We start from the raw sequence: 20844 nt of genomic DNA on the forward strand, positions 1-20844 counted from the left end.
CAAGATAGTAGTAGTAGTAGTAGTAGTAGTAGTAGTAGTAGTAGTAGTGGTAGTAGTAGTAGTAGTAGTAGTAGTAGTAGTAGTAGTAGTAGTAGTAGTAGTAGTAGTAGTAGTAGTAGTAGTAGTAGTAGTAGTAGTAGTAATAGTAGTAGTAGTAGTTGTAGTAGTAGCAGTAGTAGTAGTAGTACTACTAGTAGGACAAGGGACAAAAAAACATTAGATTTATTCCTGTGTAATATTAAAAATAGTTATAAATGTTTACCCCGTGCCCCATTAGGTTTATCTGACCACTGCATGCTCTTGCTACTCCCCACTTACCGCCCTGTTTTTAAACGTGTAAAACCAGTAAAGAAAAGTGTACAGATCTGGAACGGAAGTGTGTGTGAAGATTTGCGTGGTTGTTTTGAATGCACTGACTGGAATGTTTTTATCGAATCATGTGATAGTGTGGATGACCTGAATGACTGTGTGAGTGAGTATTTAAAATTCTGTGAACAGCTAGTGTGTTGTAAAAAAGAAATAAAATATTATCCTAACAACAAGCCTTGGATAACAAAAGATCTAAAACTTTTATTGAACCAAAAGAAAACTCTCTATACTAGTGGAAACAAAAAAGATCTGAAAACAAAACAAAAAGAGATAAAGAGGGTAATATCTAGTTGTAGAGACAAGTACAAAAATAAAATTGAAAAATGCTTTTCTTCTGGGGATATACGGGACACGTGGCGGGGCTTAAAACTGCTGTTAACTATAATCCAAAGCCCACGATTATATCAGAAGATATCGAAATTGAAACTTTAAATAAATTTTATTCACGTTTCGACACAGCAAACAAATTTGATATTGAAAATGAAAAACATAAATTAGACAGGGCTTTGGAAGATGAAATGACTATTGAGGTCAGTGAAGAGGAAACGAGATTCGTATTTTCGAAACTGAACGAGAGGAAGGCTGCTGGGCCGGATGGATTGAAAGGAAAACTATTAAAAGAATGTGCCCATCAGCTTTCCCCCATTTATACACATATTTTTAACTGGTCCCTCCAATGCGTTTCGATCCCTGAAATTTGGAAAACTTCAAAAATTATTCCTGTTCCAAAAAAAGAAAAACTTGAAACTATGAACGATCTCAGACCTGTTGCGCTGACTTCAATAGTCATGAAATCTTTAGAAAAACTTGTTCTTGTTAAAATTAGGAATCAGTTTATGCCATTGAGTGATAGTCATCAATTTGCTTACAAACCAGGACGTGGCGTAGAGGATGCCATTTTGCTGTTTACAAACAACATCTACAGGCATCTAGATCACGCTAGGAGCTATTGCAGATTGCTTTTTGCAGATTTTTCTTCAGCGTTCAATACAATGCAACCTCAGTTGGTTGTTCAAAAATTGACTAGTCTGAATTTAAACAAGTATATAATTGCTTGGGTGCTCGAATTTCTTACGGAGAGAGCACAATATGTTCAATTAGGACAAAACAAATCTTCCTGTATAACTACAAATACTGGTGCTCCTCAAGGTTGTGTATTGTCTCCTGTATTATTCACAATATACACGAATGACTGTAGAAGTCAAAACCTGAGTGTACCTTTAATAAAGTTTGCAGATGACACCGCTCTTCAAGGCCTCATAACAAATGGCAACGAAGTGGCTTATAGGCAAGAAATTGATAGATTTGTGTCTTGGTGTGATGCCCACCACCTAGAGCTTAACATAAGCAAGACAAAGGAGCTAGTGATTGACTTTAGGAGAGTGAAGGAACCGATAGAACCGTTAAAATTAAAGGACCAATTCGTCCAGCGAGTTCCTCACTACAAATACCTTGGTGTAACGATTGATGACAGGCTCAAGTGGGATGAACACTTGAAAATAATTAGGCATAAGATGTGCAGACGTGCATATTTTTTATCAAAACTCTCTCAGTTTAGAATAGATAAAACCCTCTGCACATTATTTTATAGAGCAGTAATCGAAAGTGTTTTGTCATTTTGTATAACAGCTTGGGGAGGCAATTGCTTAGCAGTGGAAAGGAACAAAATAAATTCAAATATTAAAAAATCCATTAAACGCTATATAAATGATGTTGACGATGTAGATCTTTTATACGAGAAATTTTGTATAAATAAAATAACTAAAATATTAAATGACCAGTATCATCCACTAAGACCATCAATTATTATGTCAGAAAGAAGTGGTCGCCCTTTCTCTATTTCAACGAAAACAGAGAGACACCGAAAATCTTTTCTGCCGTCCAGTATTAGGCTTTATAACAACAAGCAATAATCATTTTATATAATTATTTCTCATTTTTACTTTTTAAAAATATAAATATTAATTTATTAATTTATTTGTTTTGCAATCTTTTCAATTGTCAATTTATAGTGACATTTTAACTATTTTACAGTGTTGATATTATTCATATTATAAAGCGCAGCTCTGGTTATAGAGCTGCTCCTTTTTTATATATATACATCCTATTTCCATTGTATTTTTATCTTATTGTGTAAATTATAACACGTCTGTACAAAAAATTTCCTTTTTGGGATGCAATAAAGTATTATTATTATTATTAGTAGTAGTAGTAGTAGTAGTAGTAGTAGTAGTAGTAGTAGTAGTAGTAGTAGTAGTAGTAGTAGTAGTAGTAGTAGTAGTAGTAGTAGTAGTAGTAGTAGTAGAAGTAGTAGTAGTAGTAGTAGTAGTAGTAGTAGTAGTAGTAGTGGTGGTAGTAGTAGTAGTAGGTAGTAGAAGTAGTAGTGGTGGTGGTAGTAGTATTAGTAGTGGTGGTGGTAGTAGTAGTAGTAGTAGTAGTATTAGTAGTAGTGGTAGTAGTAGTAGTAGTAGTAGTAGTAGTAGTAGTAGTAGTAGTAGTAGTAGTAGTAGTAGTAGTAGTAGTAGTGGTGGTGGTGGTGTTAGTAGTAGTAGTAGTAGTAGTAGTGGTGGTGGTAGTAGTAGTAGTAGTAGTAGTAGTCACACACAAATTTTTCTGATCCCCTGTCTACTCAGAAGTGAATGGATAGCTGGATCTGTTAGATCTGACAGAAAGTACCTTGCAATAGACTATCGTTCTATCCAAATTAAATGACGGCAAGTCGGTTTCACGCTATACTCCGGCTCCATGGACCCAATGACTCTGAAGGACTACAACGTGTGCACCCCCCCCCCCCCCCTCCCTTCTTTCTATCACTACTTCTACCCCCCCCCTTTCTATTTATAAGATGTAGTCCTCCTGGCACTGGCTGGCAGACGTGTAGCGTTGTGTAGAGAATCGGTTTCTATCGTCTTCTATTGGAGTTTTAGGGGGTCTCGATAGCTCAATTGGTAGAGTACTCGCTTCACATAGCAAAGGGACCGTGTCGATCCGGGGGCCAGTCCAAATTTTTCTTTCTGTCCATCCTACAGTGATTGGGTAGCTGGGACTGTAAGATATTGCTGAAAGTATTTTGCGATAGAGTCGCCTCCTATCCAAATGATAGCAAGCAATTTCTATATTCCATTTCACGCTCTAGAAACCGGGATAAACTCCGGTTCCAATGGCTCTGAAGGCCTACTTTTGTTTTCTATTGGAGTTGACGGCCTGTGACAACAGGGTGGATATTCAAACTGGGTATCTTCGTACAAAGCAAAGACACTGGGAGGGATTCCTGACCTCCCATAGTGGGCAGGGAGATACATTCTGTGTCTTCTATCCCCATATATCTGTTTTCCAACATGCTTTCTGTCTTTGTCTTGGAATGAGATTACTGAGTTTTGTCCTGGCCCTGGTCAGTGTCCTAGCTGGGAGGCAAACAGTCAAATGCATAGTTATTGTTTTGGGAGATGATATTTTTCTGTCCTTGTAAATCATCTCTCTGTTATGTATTATTATATTTGTTATTTTGAATGTATAATGTAAGCATTTAAGTTGTTCCTCTTTGTTGGATTCTGTGCTTGTGTCCGGATGAGACTTATAGGTGATCTCAAACTAAGTACATTGGTGGTATGTTCTTGGAATCTACATCTGATCCCTATTTGTTCCCAGTTCCCCTATGTCTTCCTTTTTCTTGGGTGCTTTAATTGTAATTCTAGAACTTTTTACTATTCCATTTTCTTCCTTTTTACTGGCGCTGATATAACCTAAATGTGTTGCAAGCGCCGTAAAACTCTTAAAAACAAACAAAAACAAACAAAGCAAAGACTATACCGCTGACACTGCCCCCCCCCCCCCCCCCCCCCCCCTATCAAACGTCATGGCAATATACGGTTTCCTCAAACGTTTTTGCATTTCCCGAGGAGTTCGAGGAAACCATGCTGGATCGTCATTCTATAAAAAAACTCTTAATCAATTATGATACAACTAGGCAAAGCAGCAGAATTATACCCTTAACCTACTTTTCAGTCCGTGTGACTTTGTCTTCCATTCACAAAACGGCCAAATTTGAACTCTGAAACTTCAAATTTGTTCCTAGCTTTACCGCCCCCCCCCCCCCCCCCCCCCCCGGGGCCCTTCCCTATGATTTGGTCTAATTGGTATAAATAGTTTGACCGCTGCAAACAGGTTATGTAAACCACGGAATAGTTTCCATTTAGTGGGAAACACAGATTTATTAATATTATTATATATGCTTGAACGTCGTGTTCACGACATATGTATATTTTGTTTGTTTGGGTTTTACGGCACTTGTAACACATTAAAGTCATATCAGCGCCAGTAAAAGGGAAGAAAATAGGATAGTAAAAAGTTCTAAACTTACAATTAAAGTACCCAAGAAAAGGTAAGTCAAAGGGAATTTGGTTCAAATAAGAAACGTGTAAATTCCAAGAGCACACTATCAAAGTACTTAGTTTGAGATCACGAAAAGTCTCAACCAGACACAAGCACAGGTCCCCACTAAGAGGAATACACTCAAATGTTTTACAAATCATATATAATATTTAAAAAAACATAATAAAGTGCATAACAGAGAGATGAATTACAAGGAAAAAAATATCATCTCCCAAAATTCTAACTATATATTTGACTGTTTCCCTCTCAGCCAGGACAAATCCAGGAAATCTCATTCCAAGACAAAGACATAAAGCAAGTTGGAAAGCAGATAACGGGGGATAGAAGAGACAGTAAGTAGCTCTCTGCCCACTATGGGAGATATTAATATTACATTACATTGGAATGGGTACTGTAATATGTGGATACAAATTACTGGAGGGTGAAATTTCTTCTCAAGACAATCACTTCTGATGATGTAAAACTATTTTTATGCCCTGGAAAATGGTTGTTAGGACATATCCTGAACGAGTCCGGAGTTGACATTACCTCCCTCGAGTTGCTAGGCATTTTGAACACCTCTTTTTAGCCGATCAGGGTTCAAACCTGGCACTAGATAAGCGAAGCACTGGAAACCAAAGGGGGTTCTTGTAAGTTCCGTCCAGCTGAACAGAATATATCATTTTATTATTGTGGTGTTCCTTATTCGTGGATAGCAGGAGAAAAGATGAATGGATAAGTCGTGTCGTTCCTATTTGTGTTATACATGTAATTTAGTTTATGTAATAAATGTATCATGTTTGTAAACCTTGATTTCCTTCATTTTATTGTTACCATTGTCCGGCCCTGAAACAGACTTTCTCCTTCATTCTCTTCCCTATGATCAGGCTAGGCCCGGTGCAGTGGCCAGATCTCCCCCTCCGAGGGAACTTAACGAATTCCTCAATCCTCCCAGTCTTTTCGTCTCTTTTCTTTTGTTGACACTCTACCAACCCTCCAGGAGTGGCCCGAATCGTCACAACTATTCTCATGGTCAGAGAGAGAAGACACAAACAGTCTATCTTTTATGTATCCATCAAACTTGATGGCTGCTTGCAACAAACCATCCCAAAATTAATTGAATCAACACTGCTTTTGCAACTCATTCATTATTCAAATTTATTTTTGAAAAACATTTGAAATTGATTCATTGTATAACATCATAACCTTAATATTTCTATTGTTTGGAATAAGTTGAGGTTGACTTACAACTTTAAATCCTCACAAATACATTTGTTGCTGAATCAGCATTACTTATTCCACTAAAGCACTTTATGCAAATTATTATTTCAATAATTAGTGGTTTTTAGAGTTCAGTGTTGTTAAAATGGTTAATAGGCGAAGCCAGCCAAAATAAACAATAAAAAAAACAACAAAACAACAAATTACTTGCATCTTTTGTGCTCCGTCAGCAACCATAATTAAAGTTACTGATAAATAAGGATGTAACAGAAATGTAGATAATTCACAAAGATACAAACAACTTAAATAATATTCATTTGACCTTGGAATTTTTCTTTTCTCTCATACTCCTTCTCCTCCTCCTTTTTCTTTCTCTTTAGGTTTTATATGTTTTGTTTTTAATGGATTCACGGTGCTTGCTACACATTTAGGTTATATCAGTGCGAGTAAAAAGGAAGAAAATGGAATAGTAAAAAGTTCTAGAATTACAATTAAAGCACCTAAGAAAAAGTAAGACATAGGGGAACTGGGAACAAATAAGGATCAGATGTAGATTCCAAGAGTATACCACCAATGTACTTAGTTTGAGATCACCTATAAGTTTCATCCGGACACAAGCATAAAATCCAACAAAGAGGAATGCACTCAAATGCTTACATTATACATTCAAAATAACAAATATAATTATACATAACAGAGAGATGATTTGCAAGGAAAAAAATATCATCTCCTAAAACAACTATGCATTTGACTGTTTCCCTCCCAGCTAGGACTCCGGCCAGTCCCAGGACAAAACCAAGTAATCTCATTCCAAGACAAAGACAGAAAGCATGTTGAAAACAGATATAAAGGGACAGAGGACACTATGTACCCCCCTGCCCACTATGGGAGGTCAGGAACCCCACCCAGTTAGGTTGATAAAATACTCAGAACAATCATTGTTACAAAGCCATATGAAGTGTAGAAGAACACTATGCTTCTTGTTCTCTTAGTAAGTTGGACGACGTCACTGAATAATCTTAAGAGTATATCCAATGGCTAACACAACTTGACTACACAACTAGAGACCTAGAATATATACATATGACATGGTGCACATTTCAACAAAATATGTTCTACAGAACCTTGCTCTGGTCATCCAACAACCTTGTGATGAGAAAATAAAAAATGTCCATGGGAAATGTAAATCATTTCAATAAGAAAGGAGTTCAATAAAGCATGATCTTCAAACTGTGGAAAAGTTAAATTAAGATGTTCAATACGCAGCAGATCCAACACGATCAATATTAAAAATTAAATTTCTTCTCTCTCATCTTCGTCAATAGAAACTCTTGTCAATCTCTCAATGAAAGCAGGTAGAGCCTTGGACAATGGCTTGGACTTCAAGAGTCTTTTCATTTCTGACGCTTTCTCTGAAGGAACCGGATGCGAGCCTGAAGGGAGAAAAAAAAGAGTAAATAATAGAAAATTCTTCTGTGTTCCTTGGAGAATGTCTCGGTCTATCGATCAAACACAGAATGTCTTGGTCTATCGATCAAACACAGAATGTCTCGGTCTATCGATCAAACACAGGCAAAGTGTAAAAATAACAGGAACGTAGTTTTGTATTAGTATTATGTAATTGTATAGGCCTATTACTAATATAAATCCATTCTTATCATTAGACATAAATTTACTTTTTGTGAACATTTAATGAATTGTCCCTTCCACATATTAAAGGCCTACAATGTTATTCAAATAAAAGGCCAAAAAGTGTTGTTTTGTTTTGATTTTTACTTTATAAAACAGGCTACAATATCTTTGTTACCGAAACCTAGTGGTTATTTAGCTTATAAATACAACCCAAGAAATTCTCAAATTTATAGCCATTGTCCAAAGATAAAAAGAAAGAATAGTTAACTAAGCCAATCACCATTGCTTTATTCTAATATATTATCTCTGTTATAACCAGATGATTAAATGGACGGTTGCCAGCGATCGAGAGAGAGAGAGAGAGAGAGAGAGAGAGAGAGAGAGAGAGAGAGAGAGAGAGAGAAAAGAGAGAGAGAAAGAGAGAGAGAGAGAGAGAGAGAGAGAGAGAGAGAGAGAGAGAGAGAGAGAGAGAGAGAGAGAGAGAGAGAGAGAGAGAAAATATAAAGGCCTACGACAGAGAAAAATAATCCAGACCCATTTGTCCCTCCCCTTCCCCTTCAACCATCAACTAGGTAATCAAGTTAACCACTGATCTTCTGTTTCAATTGTGACATTTGGTGCCATTCTGTCAGGCCAGACGTCATAAAAACGGGAATGTCACAGAATTTCACGAGACTGAGCACAGGTGTCAAAATATGACATAAGACATATTAGTGATTTTGAGGAAAATGTTTGACACGGCAAATTCAGCGGAAAATTTCTGAGAAATTCTCAAAATCACTGTTTATTTATCAAAATTGTTTTTGAAAAAAGGAGGAAATGTGATGGGATGGTGAGATAAACCACCGTTTAGGCGGGAAGATTCCCAGCCCTGCAAATAAAGAGATCTTTTTTTTTCAGTTTTGGTTTTGGTGAGATTTGCGATACCTCCGTACAATAGTCGCTTCTCAACAGGGTGAGAATGACTGTCACTAAATAGGAGGACATTTTTCAGCGCTAAGATCAAGAAGCATCCATGCAAAAATAACATATAAATTTAAATTTCATTAAAATTTATTGTGATGCAATCCAAACTGTGTCTCGCAGCAATTGCTGACACCACTCGTAGGAATTTCAAAAACTGAAAGTGTAATTATAACATGGTGGTTGTAGTAATGGTAGTCGTAGGTATGATGATGTGGTGGTGGTTGTAGTAGTTGTGGTAGGAATGATGATGTGGTGATGGTTGTAGTAGTAGTAGTGGTAGTCGCCACATCTCCCTTATTCACAGATTCACTAATGCCCACCTCCCATTGTTTCAAGTTGACCAGAGACGCCAACTTAAAATTTGGCTCACGTAAATTTCAGAAACAATTCCGAATAATGTCAATGCTTAACAGGAATTTCTGCAAACTAAATATAATCTATTGAGATCTATGATCATCCCAATACCCCTTGTTTCAAATCAAGTAAAGTTCCAAAACCAATTTCATTATGACGTATGAAATATAAAAATGAATGGTAGGTGTGGTATAATGATATGATGATGGCTGTTGTACTGGTGGCAGTAATGATGATGATGTATTGGTTTGTGGTGGTTGCGAAGTGGTGGTGGTGATATTGTTGTGTTGGAGGAGGTTGTAGTAGTGGTGCTAAGGATGTGGTAGTGATTGGTGTTTTAATGGTGATAGTGTTCCGATGTCGTGGTGGTGGTGGTAATGATAGTGATGATGATGATGTGGTGGAGGTGGTTGTAGTAGTGGTGATGCTTCATGAAATGATGATGTGGCGATGGTGGTGGTTGTAGTAGTTGTAGTGGCAGTGATGATGATGATGATGGTGGTGATAAGGTGTGTACTTGGAGATGAAAAGAGAGATTGGTGGCTGATGTGAAAAGGATATGATCCACTTTATAGATTTAGGTTTGTCTGACAGAGGGACAGATAGTGTGTGTTTGTGCCAGGAAATTAACATTTTAATTGAATCATATATGTGTGTGTGTGTGTGCCGCGTGTGTGTGTGTGTGTGTATCACTGTTAAGTACAGGAAGATGAAAAATGAAAACATATTGAGGCTAAAGAACTGGGTGCTCTTTACTGATTTGTGTGTGTGTGTGTGTGTGTGTGTGTGAGGGAGGGAGGGAGGGAGGGAGGGAGGGAGAGAGAAGGAGAGGAGGAGAGAGAGAGAGAGAGAGAGAGAGAGAGAGAGAGAGAGAGAAAGAGAGCTCTCAAAGTAAATCTAGTGATGAGTACAGAACGATGAATGTGAAAAATTAATGAGGCTAAAGAACTGAGTGAACTTTATTGATTTGTATTTGAACGTGCATATATGTGTCATGTGTGTGTATGTGTGTGTGAGAGAGAGAGAGAGAGAGAGAGAGAGAGAGAGAGAGAGAAAGAGAGAGAGAGAGAGAGAGAGAGAGAGAGAGAGAGAGAGAGAGAGAGAGAGAGAGAGAGAGAGAGAGAGAGAGAGAGAGAGAGAAACGGACTCCAAGATCAAACTATCAATGTAGTTAGTTTGAGGTCATGGTGTTACTGATGATAATGTAATAGTTGCTTTTGTAGTCGTGATATTTGTGGTGGGGATGGCATGATGGGTCAGGAGTGAGAATGACTGGTCACGAAAACGGAGGAAATTTTTCAGCGAATAGCTCAAGACCCATCTATGCGACGATAGCGTATAAATTTGAATTTCATTAAAATCTACTGAGATGCAATCCAAAATGTGTCTCGCAATAATTTCTGACATCACTTGGAGGAATTTCAAAAGTTGAAAGTGTAATTACAACATATTGTAGTTGCAGTTAAAAAAGGTAACGATAGGGATGATGATGCAGTGGTGGTTGCAGTAGGTCGTGATAAGGATGATGATATGGTGGTTGTAGTTGTAGAGGTGTTGGGAATGATCGTGTGGTGGTTGTTATAATAGTTGTGGTAGGGATAATGTGGTGGTAGTAGTAGTAGTGATAGTTGGGATGATGTGGTGGTGGAGGATGTAGTTGTATTGGTAGTAGGAATGATGATGTGGTGATGGTTGTTGTAGTAGTGGTGGTAGGGATCAATGATGATAATGACAATTTGTAAAAAAAAGAGGAAAATCTATCGGCCCGTCTGTCAAACCCAAATCTAATGCAAAAAATAACATAGCTATTCAATGTTACTTAATATTACGTAATATATTACTAACTTATAAAACATGTATATTCTGATCACAAGATATAAACTGACTTTTTGTAAATATAATTTTTAAAATTGTCATTTCCAATTAAACATTTCAGAGCCCTATAATGCTTCCCACTCATGGGTGAAAGTTACTCAATGATATTAATCCTGCAAAGGCAGGTGCTCAGAAAAAAAAATCCTGCAACTACCAATAAGAGGAAAAAACAGAAGTGCGGTTAATTATATTATTATACAGTTGCCGGTTTTTTTCATTTTCGAATTCCGGCCAGACAAAAAAAAAAAAAAACGGCGAGACCTCTTTTTCAAAAATAAAAATCCGGCCATGCCGGATTTTTCCGGCGAACTTTCACCCATGTTCCCACTATATCAAGAGATTATAATAAACTTTTGGCCAAAAGGAGGTATTTTTTAATACTACAAACACGGCTAGTGTGTGTGTATTACTGCAACCTTGTGGTTATGCAGCTTATAAATAAGAATCTTTAATCAATTGCAAAACATATTCCATCAAATGAGCGAATTTAAATTAAGCCTAGACCTGTAAATGAGCTCTATAAAAATTGACTGAAACTGAAACTCTTTGTAATTCGTCGTAACGGTAAAATCCAAAGAATCAAAATGAAAGGTAAACAGCAAGCTCACTTGAGCAAAGCAATGGCAGAAAACTAAATTGCGAGGGAATTAATTAGGCTACTTACCATTGTTCCTTGTAATTAGGTACCCAATCAGTGAAGAAACTAAGAAACGGTCAACCAGTTTGTTTACAACATGAGGTAATCGAGATGTGCTTGTAGCAATCATTTAACTTTCGATTTGAAGGTGTCTATATAACGAACTTCCGGTGTTTCGAATTTTTCTTTCTCATACTTTTCCTGTCCTTCAAGTAAATGTGGTCAATATTGGCTTAGACGAAACAGTGAAATTTATCGCTCGGCGGCTCAGTTAAAATTGGCTACGACAGGTTTCGAAAGTGAAAAAATAATTTCACGAAGGCTGTGTGAAAATACACTGGGGTGTGTTCAGACACGGCAATTCTAAAAAGCGTCGCTTAGCCTTGGCAATATATATCCATCATTAATATAAACGGCCCATGAGCTATGCGTGGGGCTGTGGAACATTCCTAGTTAACTTTACAGTCAATCGACTACGATTCATGAATTCTTTCTTTATTCATTTCTTTCGTCCCTTTTAAAAAATATTTGAATTTGACGAATTGACTGATTTCAGTTAATTGACTGAGAATTTACAGGTCTATAAGCCTTTAAAAAAAGTATGACTTAAATCGATCAGCCAAACTTACTGTTACATTTTCTCTCTATTACAAAGTGATATCTATAAACATAATAATGTGAAGTTAGAAGGTTGGCTGAGAAATAAAATATGGAAAAGAAAGAAAGAAAGAGAGTGAGAGATGGATAGAGAGATGGATAGAGAGATAGAGAGAGAGAGAGAGAGAGAGAGAGAGAGAGAGAGAGAGAGAGAGAGAGAGAGAGAGAGAGAGAGAGAGAGAGAGAGAGAGACCACTCTGATTTTTGTTTTAATTGGTAATTAGAGATAAGTTGTAATGAATTCAATTGAATTCAGAACAAACAAACAAACAAACAAAAAGGAGTACAAAGCTAAATGGTACAAAAATATTGACACTCATTTGCTCCATCCCCTTCCCTTTTGATCATCTTTTCATCCAAGGCCGTCATGAGTATTGTATCACTATTCACATTTGGCGAATGTGTCTAGACTAATGTCATGGGCATGGGAATGTCATCAAAAATCATGCAGCTGAGCAGAGGTGTCAAAAAATGACACAAGACACATTGGTGATTTTTCAGCTAAACTACCTCTTAGCCGAAAATTTCTTATTTATGTATGGACTTTCAAAATTTAAAAAGTATTTTCCACGTCTATCAGAATGCTTTATGTAGGTATTCCAGACCAAAATTTAGATAGCTTTAAATAGTAATCCAAGACTTTTTATTTCAAACTATGTGTTGATTGATGTACAGAACAGAAGAAATTATTTAAAAATATTAAAAAATAAAAAAGTTATGACCTTTCGAAATAGCGAGAAAAAGTACACTCTTTCGCATTGCAAAATACTCCATTTTTGAGATCTCATTCTAAGAAAAGTAAATGACTAAGAACCCAAAGGATCACTTTTACAGAAAGACTTGTACCCACACAATTTGTCTAATTTTTTCCCGTGCGATAAGAAACACGGTTAAAGAGCTATTGAGATCTGAAAATGGAAATTTTGTCATTTTTCGCAATCAAGGGAAATAACTGATTTTTCGTCAAATTTACCAATTTTCAAAAATTCATTAAAAAATAACTAAGGATAATAAATAGTGCAAATATACCTAAAAAAAAAACAGAAAATTGTAAACTATAAACAACATTTAACACTAGACCTTTTCATTTAGAAATACTCTTGAAACGAAATGAAATTTGGATGCCACAATCAAAAAATATAAAAAATCCATGATTTTCAAAAATTCATAGAAAATTTTGAAACAGCCACAGAATAACCATTTTAGTCTTAAAAGAATTGCAAAGTAATAAACTATGCATGGATGAAGCATATTCACAGTCAGACTGCAGCAGATAACCTTGAGAGCAATCTAAAAACTGGCCAAAAACGGTCGACCAGATAAAATTATTGACTCTGGGGGAAAAAAGGAAATGTGATAAGATGAGACAAAATAGATGTTCCAACACAAAATGCACCTTGTATGAACAATATAAATCCATTAATGGACAATTCTCACCCAAATCCAATCAAATAATACCCTTCAAGCGCTGATAAGCCTTTGTAATAGCCTTATCAGCAACTGTCCAAAGTAGTGCGGGGCGGTCCTTGGCGAGCTTAAGGACCACGGTCCTACGGTCCTTGGGAAATGAAGACCGCAAGGACCGGTCCTTTTCGACATTGAACATTCCTGAGAGACAGTTGGAAATTCGAACCGGTTTGACCTTTGAGACCGTGGGATCGTTCATTCTTGAACCGTTAAAGACCGCTACACGATGAAAACCGTGGTCTACAGGAGTAAAACACACGGAGTAGTCACACTCATTTCAAATTGTAACCTAATTAGAGAAGAGGGGTGATGCCTTCTTTATTTGCTCACCGTACTTCATTGTTACTTCGATAATTTAATAAAATTTGAAATTTATCCCCATTAACGGAGATAATGGCATCGCCCAAGGCGTTGATCGAGTTGTTCGTGGTGTTGATACACACACGCAACTCCTACCCCCCCCCCCCCCCCCCCCCCCCCCCCCCACACACACATTAGAGGGCAGCGAGCATTGAAGAGTAAGAGAGAGACGTGAAGTTATAATAAGAGGGGGTGGATGAGGTAATAAGAGGGGTCGATGGTGACTTTTCGCCAGATCTAACAAACTCAGCTACCCATTCATTGCTGAGTAGACAGGGATTCAGAAAAAACTCGACTGCACCCGGGATCGATCTCTGGCCCTTTGCGTATAAAGAGAGTGCTCTATCAACTGAGCTATCGGGGTCCCCAAATATTCTATTGGACTTTTTAAAATTCAGACGTTATAACTGGGTTTTTTGGAAGGAAGAAACTAATGAAACTCATTTGATTAGTAAAAACACCAAACGAAATTTTAATATTATTGTATTATTTTAAATGACAACACTGCGATAGAAAGGAGTGGTGACAAGAGATGGACAAAAGAAAACAAAAAAATCGGATTTGCTACTTGCTAGGTTCGACACACACACACACACACACACACACACACACACAAACACACACATCTTTAGTAGTCACATACATTTCAAACAATAACCCATTAGAGAAGAGGGGTCATGCCTTCACCATAGATCATTGTCATTGCGATCATTATGGTGTAGTAAATTTTGAAATTTACCCCGTATAATGGAATCGTCCAAGGCGTGCGCCTCCTGTTCCCCCCATCTCACACACGAAAGGGCGGTTTGCGGAGTGGAGGTTGGTGGTCGTCTGCCTGTATGGTCGTCTGTGTCGTTTAGTGTATGGCAAAGGGGGGTGGGTGCGATTAATTAAGTGGGATGGGTGGTGATTGGTGGAAGATAGGCAACCGAGGCAACGAATCGCTGGGGAAGTAGCCTAGTATGACGCGAGACCGTGGAAAGGTGATAAGAAGTGAGGACCGCCGCCGGTCTTCCCTATCGGACCGATCCTCTGTTCACAGCTAAAAGACCGTGGGACCGGTCCCTTGAACCGGTCCTCAGCGCGGCACTAGTTCAAAGTCAAGGACTTGCAGAAGATGTCACTTCGAAGTCCCACCTGAAGACATACTTGGACTCCACTTCTGCAATGTCCTCAACAACAGGCCACTTGTAAGTAGAGGCACGAACAGAAGAGTCGATGAGGAACCTCACATAAGCCCGTTGATCACTGATAATGGTGACCAACATAGAACTTTTGGTCATAAAAAACTGCTACCCATTGACCTTGACTTGTGAATCGAAACTCATCATAGTCATCGTCCATATCAGAATCAGACTGGTCACATACATTTTCCTCACTATCATCAATTTTCCTTCTCTGTAGAGGCAGTGGTGAGCAATGACACTGTCGAGGCCGTGGTGAGCAATGACACTGTCGAGGCCGTGGTGAGCGACGACACTGTAGAGGCCGTGGTGAGCGACGACACTGTAGAGGCCGTGGTGAGCGATGACACTGTAGAGGCAGTGGTGAGCGACGACACTGTAGAGGCCGTGGTGAGCGACGACACTGTAGAGGCCGTGGTGAGCGATGACACTGTCGAGGCAGTGGTGAGCGACGACACTGTAGAGGCAGTGGTGAGCGACGACACTGTAGAGGCAGTGGTGAGCAATGACACTGTCGAGGCAGTGGTGAGCGACGACACTGTCGAGGCAGTGGTGAGCGACGACACTGTAGAGGCCGTGGTGAGCGACGACACTGTCGAGGCAGTGGTGAGCGACGACACTGTCGAGGCAGTGGTGAGCGACGACACTGTAGAGGCCGTGGTGAGCGATGACACTGTCGAGGCCGTGGTGAGCGACGACACTGTCGAGGCCGTGGTGAGCGACGACACTGTCGAGGCAGTGGTGAGCGACGACACTGTCGAGGCAGTGGTGAGCGACGACACTGTAGAGGCCGTGGTGAGCGACGACACTGTCGAGGCAGTGGTGAGCGACGACACTGTAGAGGCCGTGGTGAGCGACGACACTGTCGAGGCAGTGGTGAGCGACGACACTGTCGAGGCAGTGGTGAGCGACGACACTGTAGAGGCCGTGGTGAGCGATGACACTGTCGAGGCCGTGGTGAGCGACGACACTGTCGAGGCCGTGGTGAGCGACGACACTGTCGAGGCAGTGGTGAGCGACGACACTGTCGAGGCAGTGGTGAGCGACGACACTGTAGAGGCCGTGGTGAGCGATGACACTGTCGAGGCCGTGGTGAGCGACGACACTGTCGAGGCCGTGGTGAGCGACGACACTGTAGAGGCCGTGGTGAGCGATGACACTGTCGAGGCCGTGGTGAGCGATGACACTGTCGAGGCAGTTGTGAGCGTTGACACTGTCGAGGCCGTGGTGAGCGACGACACTGTCGAGGCAGTGGTGAGCGATGACACTGTCGAGGCCGTGGTGAGCGATGACACTGTCGAGGCCGTGGTGAGCGTTGACACTGTCGAGCGTTGACACTGGAGTGTCAGAGGCTGACATTGGAGTCAGCACTGACAGTGCAGAGACAGATGTTGATACTGGAGAGACTGTAGACACCAGAGATGTTGATGATCCAGGTGTAAAGTAAGGTTCAAAAGTCGAACTGGCAAAAGATGTCACCTTCCCTGGATCACGACGAATATTTTCCCTTAATTTTGCCATTATTGCCTTTGTTGACTTGACAGCATTTCTAATGGATTTATGACGAACTGGTTCGAGCTTCAGAATACGTAAGAGCCAATCAAGTAAGAAGGACTCTGGCAAACCCTGCTGTGTCCGAAATAAGAGCACACTGCGAGTGATGCTCAGGGCACTCAGCGAAGGCGACAAGTAATCATAGTCAAGAATTTCATTGAGGAAAATTTTAAGCTCTGCTGGGTCGTGGATTGACCTAGCCGTATCCAACTTCCTGGCAATGAGTAGTCCTATCCTCTGGACAAGTAAGACACACTCCGGATAGAGGTACGTAAACCACTCTGCAATCTGCAGAAAGAAAATAAATGAAAAATGATCACACACTGCAGGTAAGCTGCTGGAGCAGAATTATGAAATATAAGCAAAGCAGTAAACAAGCCGACTTAACCAAACGGGGTAAAAACAGCAGCATGATATGAGCACTGAAATATGAACAGGTTGAATGCAGTAAATAGATGTCCCTCAGAGACAGAGCCTTACAGTCTACGGTATATCTTGGTTTTTGTAGCATTAATTGGGCAGTAACTTGATTGCTACCGTATGGATCTCAATACTTTCTGCTAGAAGAGAATCAATTACTGGTGGTATGAAGAAGGGCTTTAAAATAATGAAATAGTAATGATATGTAATAACTCAACTGCACCTAATACCAGCTTCTGTGCTTGTGAGTAGGGTACTTGCAAACCATAGGGTCTCAGATGCAATACATACCTTGGCCTCAGATGATCCCCCCTCGCATCGCAGAAAGTGTAGCTGAAGAAGAACTCGATTAGTTAAAGGGGCACTCCAACAAGCATCAGGTCGCCGACCTTTCCCCTTCATCAAAAACCTTCATTTCATTTCCTCATAGTCATCATCAACTGAAAAAAAAAGTAATCAAGAGTCAATAAGTAGAAAAACAGGTCACAAAAAATGGGATTTCAAACTTTCTACATTGCCAACCATTACTATTACCATCATGGATATTTAAGCTTATTCTTATCTACTATATTATGCCTAATCTAACAACAAAGCATTATTTAGAACATTTTGAAAAGAAAAAAATATGATACAAGAAGAGTGGTGCTAAAGTTACTTTACCAATGAACACAAAGTACACAATATTTGAACATTCTGAAAAAGAAAATTCCATAGGTAAGGTAGCCAACTGGTTGTTTGTATGGAGAGAAAGGGGGGGGGGGGGGGGCTAGGAGAAGGAGAGAAAGAGAATGAGTATGTGTGCGAGGATGAGAGAGAGAGAGATAAGTGTAAGAGGGGACAAAGATTAGACAATGAGAGAAAAAATGAGAAGGAGATAGAGAGAGAAGAGAGAAAAAGAGTTGGGGGGGGGGGGGGGGAGTAGAGGGAGAGAGAGAAAAAATGTAAAAAAGGAGATATAGAGAGAAGAATATAGAGAAAGAGAGTGGGAGGGGGGGTAGAGGGAGAGAGAAATAAATAGATAGAAAGAGAGAGAGAGAGATCCTATCTACTAATTTGAGCATCTAACATTATCGTTGGAAATGGCCAGTTCACTGTTTGACTCAATTGTCAATAAACAATAAAAAACATGAAAGCCGAAAATCGTTACTTAACTTCTACCTATCTTAAGGATTGATTTGGAGACCCAAAAAAAAGTAATTTAATTGAAGCAACACATAATTTCAGGAGTGTGCTTATTCCCCGTCAATTGATAAACAAACGCACTCGGTCGGGTGCCGCCATCTTGAATTTTTATGCCGATGTTGCTAGGTCGTGTTTGAAGAAAGATTTAAACACAATTCTTGACTTTGAAGTCAGCAAATGTCCTACACATGTTGAATTAACTTATATTTTATGATATCATGAAAAAACAAATTAGGATTTCATGGTGTAAAAAATTAACAGAGATCTGTTCTGACATGGGTTTCAAAATGAGGTCATTCTCAATATTCTCATTCTTGTCCAAGTCAGCGGACGATAATAAAACATCATCATTAATATTAGAGATAGAATTAAATGTAAAATTGATTTAATAAAAGCCAAATTAAAACACTTACCTACTGATTCTTTAAAAAATCTGTTGAGTTCATATCCATTTTAGGAATTGAATAACACAAAGACACTTCACTTGACTGAGACAACGATGCTAGGCACGCCGGAATCAAAAGTGAAAATGGAATGCTCGCGTTGTGTTGACGTTTGGAACTCCCGCGGGTGGTACAAATCTCGGAAACCATCGAGATTTAGATATTATAAAGAAAAAATGTTTCCAATCCTATTTTTGGCTTTAAAAGATCAAAATTTGTGAATTTTTGCCGATTTTAGGTATTTTTTCTGAAATATTTCGATTTTTTAGAGTTTTAATGTAAATAAATCACGTTGTTATTGGTATCATTAGAAAGAGCTTTTAATTCCCTTTCTAATAATGCTATTTGTAACACGATCCAACAAAAGTAGTAGTAGCGTTGGCGGTTAAAATATGGTTACCCATAAAATTTCGGTTATTCGCCGCGATAAAAAAACGCATTATGTCATGCTCTTTACAAGGGTCTAATAAACTATTTTTGAAAGAAAAATCATCAAATCTGACATGTTTTAGAAGGAGAATAGATAAGCTTTTCAGTGATATAATTTTAATCCCTGTAACTTAAATAGAAATATAGATTGCTTCAAGTGAAATTGGTTGAAAATTAGAGATTTTCAGGCCCGTTACACAGAAATGGACTGGATTGGGATACCTACTTTATGAATATAGTAAGAAAAATCAAATTTAGATATTTATAAATTGTCTCTTGTGGTACCTACACGGCGAGGGAAATCATGAGGGATAGAAGACACAGCAAGTGACCTATCCGCCATAGGTCAAAGTAAGCAACAGCTTATTTTGTTTTTAAGGGTTTTACAATGTTTGCGACACATTTAAGCCATATCAACGCCAGTAAAAGAAGAAAATGGTATAGTCAAAAATAGAGAACAGATGTAGATTCCAAGAGCATACCATCAATGCACTTAGTTTGAGATGAGATTAATCAGACACACAAATTGCGAATTTATCGACCACAGAGAATGAAAACCAAATAAACAAGCACAGTATTTCCGTGGCACTTGGCAGCTCTGGATATATCTGTAACTTGCAAACTTTTTTGTTTGTTTTATTTAAAGGGTTGTACGGCGCTTGCAACACATTAAGATCATGTCAGCGCCAGTAAAAAGTAAGAAAATGAGAAAGTAAAAAGTTCTAGAATTAAAATTAAAGCATCCGAGAAAACGTAAGACAAGGGGAATTGTTTCAAACAGGGAACAGAGGTAGCTTCCAAGAGCACACTATCAAAATACTTAGTTTGAGATCACCTAAAAGTCTTATCCAGACACAAGCACAGGTCCCAACTAAGAGAAATACACTCAAATGTATACAAAACATATACAATATGTATTCAAAACATAATATGGTGCATAAGAGAGAGAGAGAGATGATTTACAAGGATAAAAATATCATCTCCAAAAACTAACTATACAGCCAGGTTATCAGGCCAGGGCCAGGACAAAACCAAGTAATCTCATTCCTAGACAAAGACAGAAAGCAAGTTGGAAAACAGATATAGGGGGATACAAGACACAGTAAGTACCTCCCTGCCAACTATGGGAGGTCAGGAACCCGAGCCAAGCAAACCTTTTTATTTCAGGCTAATCCTATCACCTATTGACTCGAATTAATACGAAGAAAATCGGCTATGCTCTTTCTTTTTGATGTTTGACTTTCTTCATCGAGTGCATATTACCAGCAAATCTAAAAATACAACACAGAAGTATAATAAATGACTGCCTGTTCCTAATAGTAATTATTTCTCTGCAAATATTGTGGGTTCTCCAATAGTAATAATAATAATAATAATGATAATAATAATGATAATGATAATAATGATAATAATAATAATAATGATAATGATAATAATAATAATAATAATAGTAATAATAATAATAATAATGATCATTGCAGACTCCTGTTAATAAAAAAAAGACCACTCACTTGTCACGCTAACTTTATTGAAAATAACATTTTCAATGTTATCACAAACAAGATGGAGCTTAACCCTCAGTAAAGTATTGCTGCTATTTACAGGTAAAGCCAGGTCCATTTCTACAACAGTCATTGGGTCATTGAAGGAGATCTGCTCCAAAACTGTTTTGTGATTGCTCTGTGAAATGAGATAAAATAATTAACAGAGTTGCCTACTGTAA

At 38.6% G+C, this 20844-nt stretch overlaps 1 protein-coding gene across 5 annotated transcripts in view; it reads right to left on the reverse strand.

Moving 5' to 3' along the window:
- Window positions 1-5872: 5872 nt before the first annotated feature.
- The window catches only part of LOC144956879 (uncharacterized), a 38123-nt gene continuing 23151 nt past the window's right edge, over window positions 5873-20844 (reverse strand). For 3 of the 5 annotated variants that reach the window (XM_078887677.1, XM_078887676.1, XM_078887678.1), the window contains exons 5-6: window positions 20633-20801; window positions 5873-7394 (exon numbers count right to left, since the gene is read on the reverse strand). In XM_078887677.1, coding sequence (XP_078743803.1) covers window positions 7255-7394; window positions 20633-20801 — 309 coding nt within the window. In that variant the 3' untranslated portion in view covers window positions 5873-7254. The other 2 variants (XM_078887675.1, XM_078887674.1) reach the window with 2 other exon arrangements.

This window comes from Berghia stephanieae, chromosome 11 (assembly GCF_034508935.2).
Source record: "Berghia stephanieae isolate SIO BIC M18660-M18661 chromosome 11, UCSD_Bste_1.3, whole genome shotgun sequence".
Lineage (NCBI taxonomy): Eukaryota > Metazoa > Mollusca > Gastropoda > Nudibranchia > Aeolidiidae > Berghia > Berghia stephanieae.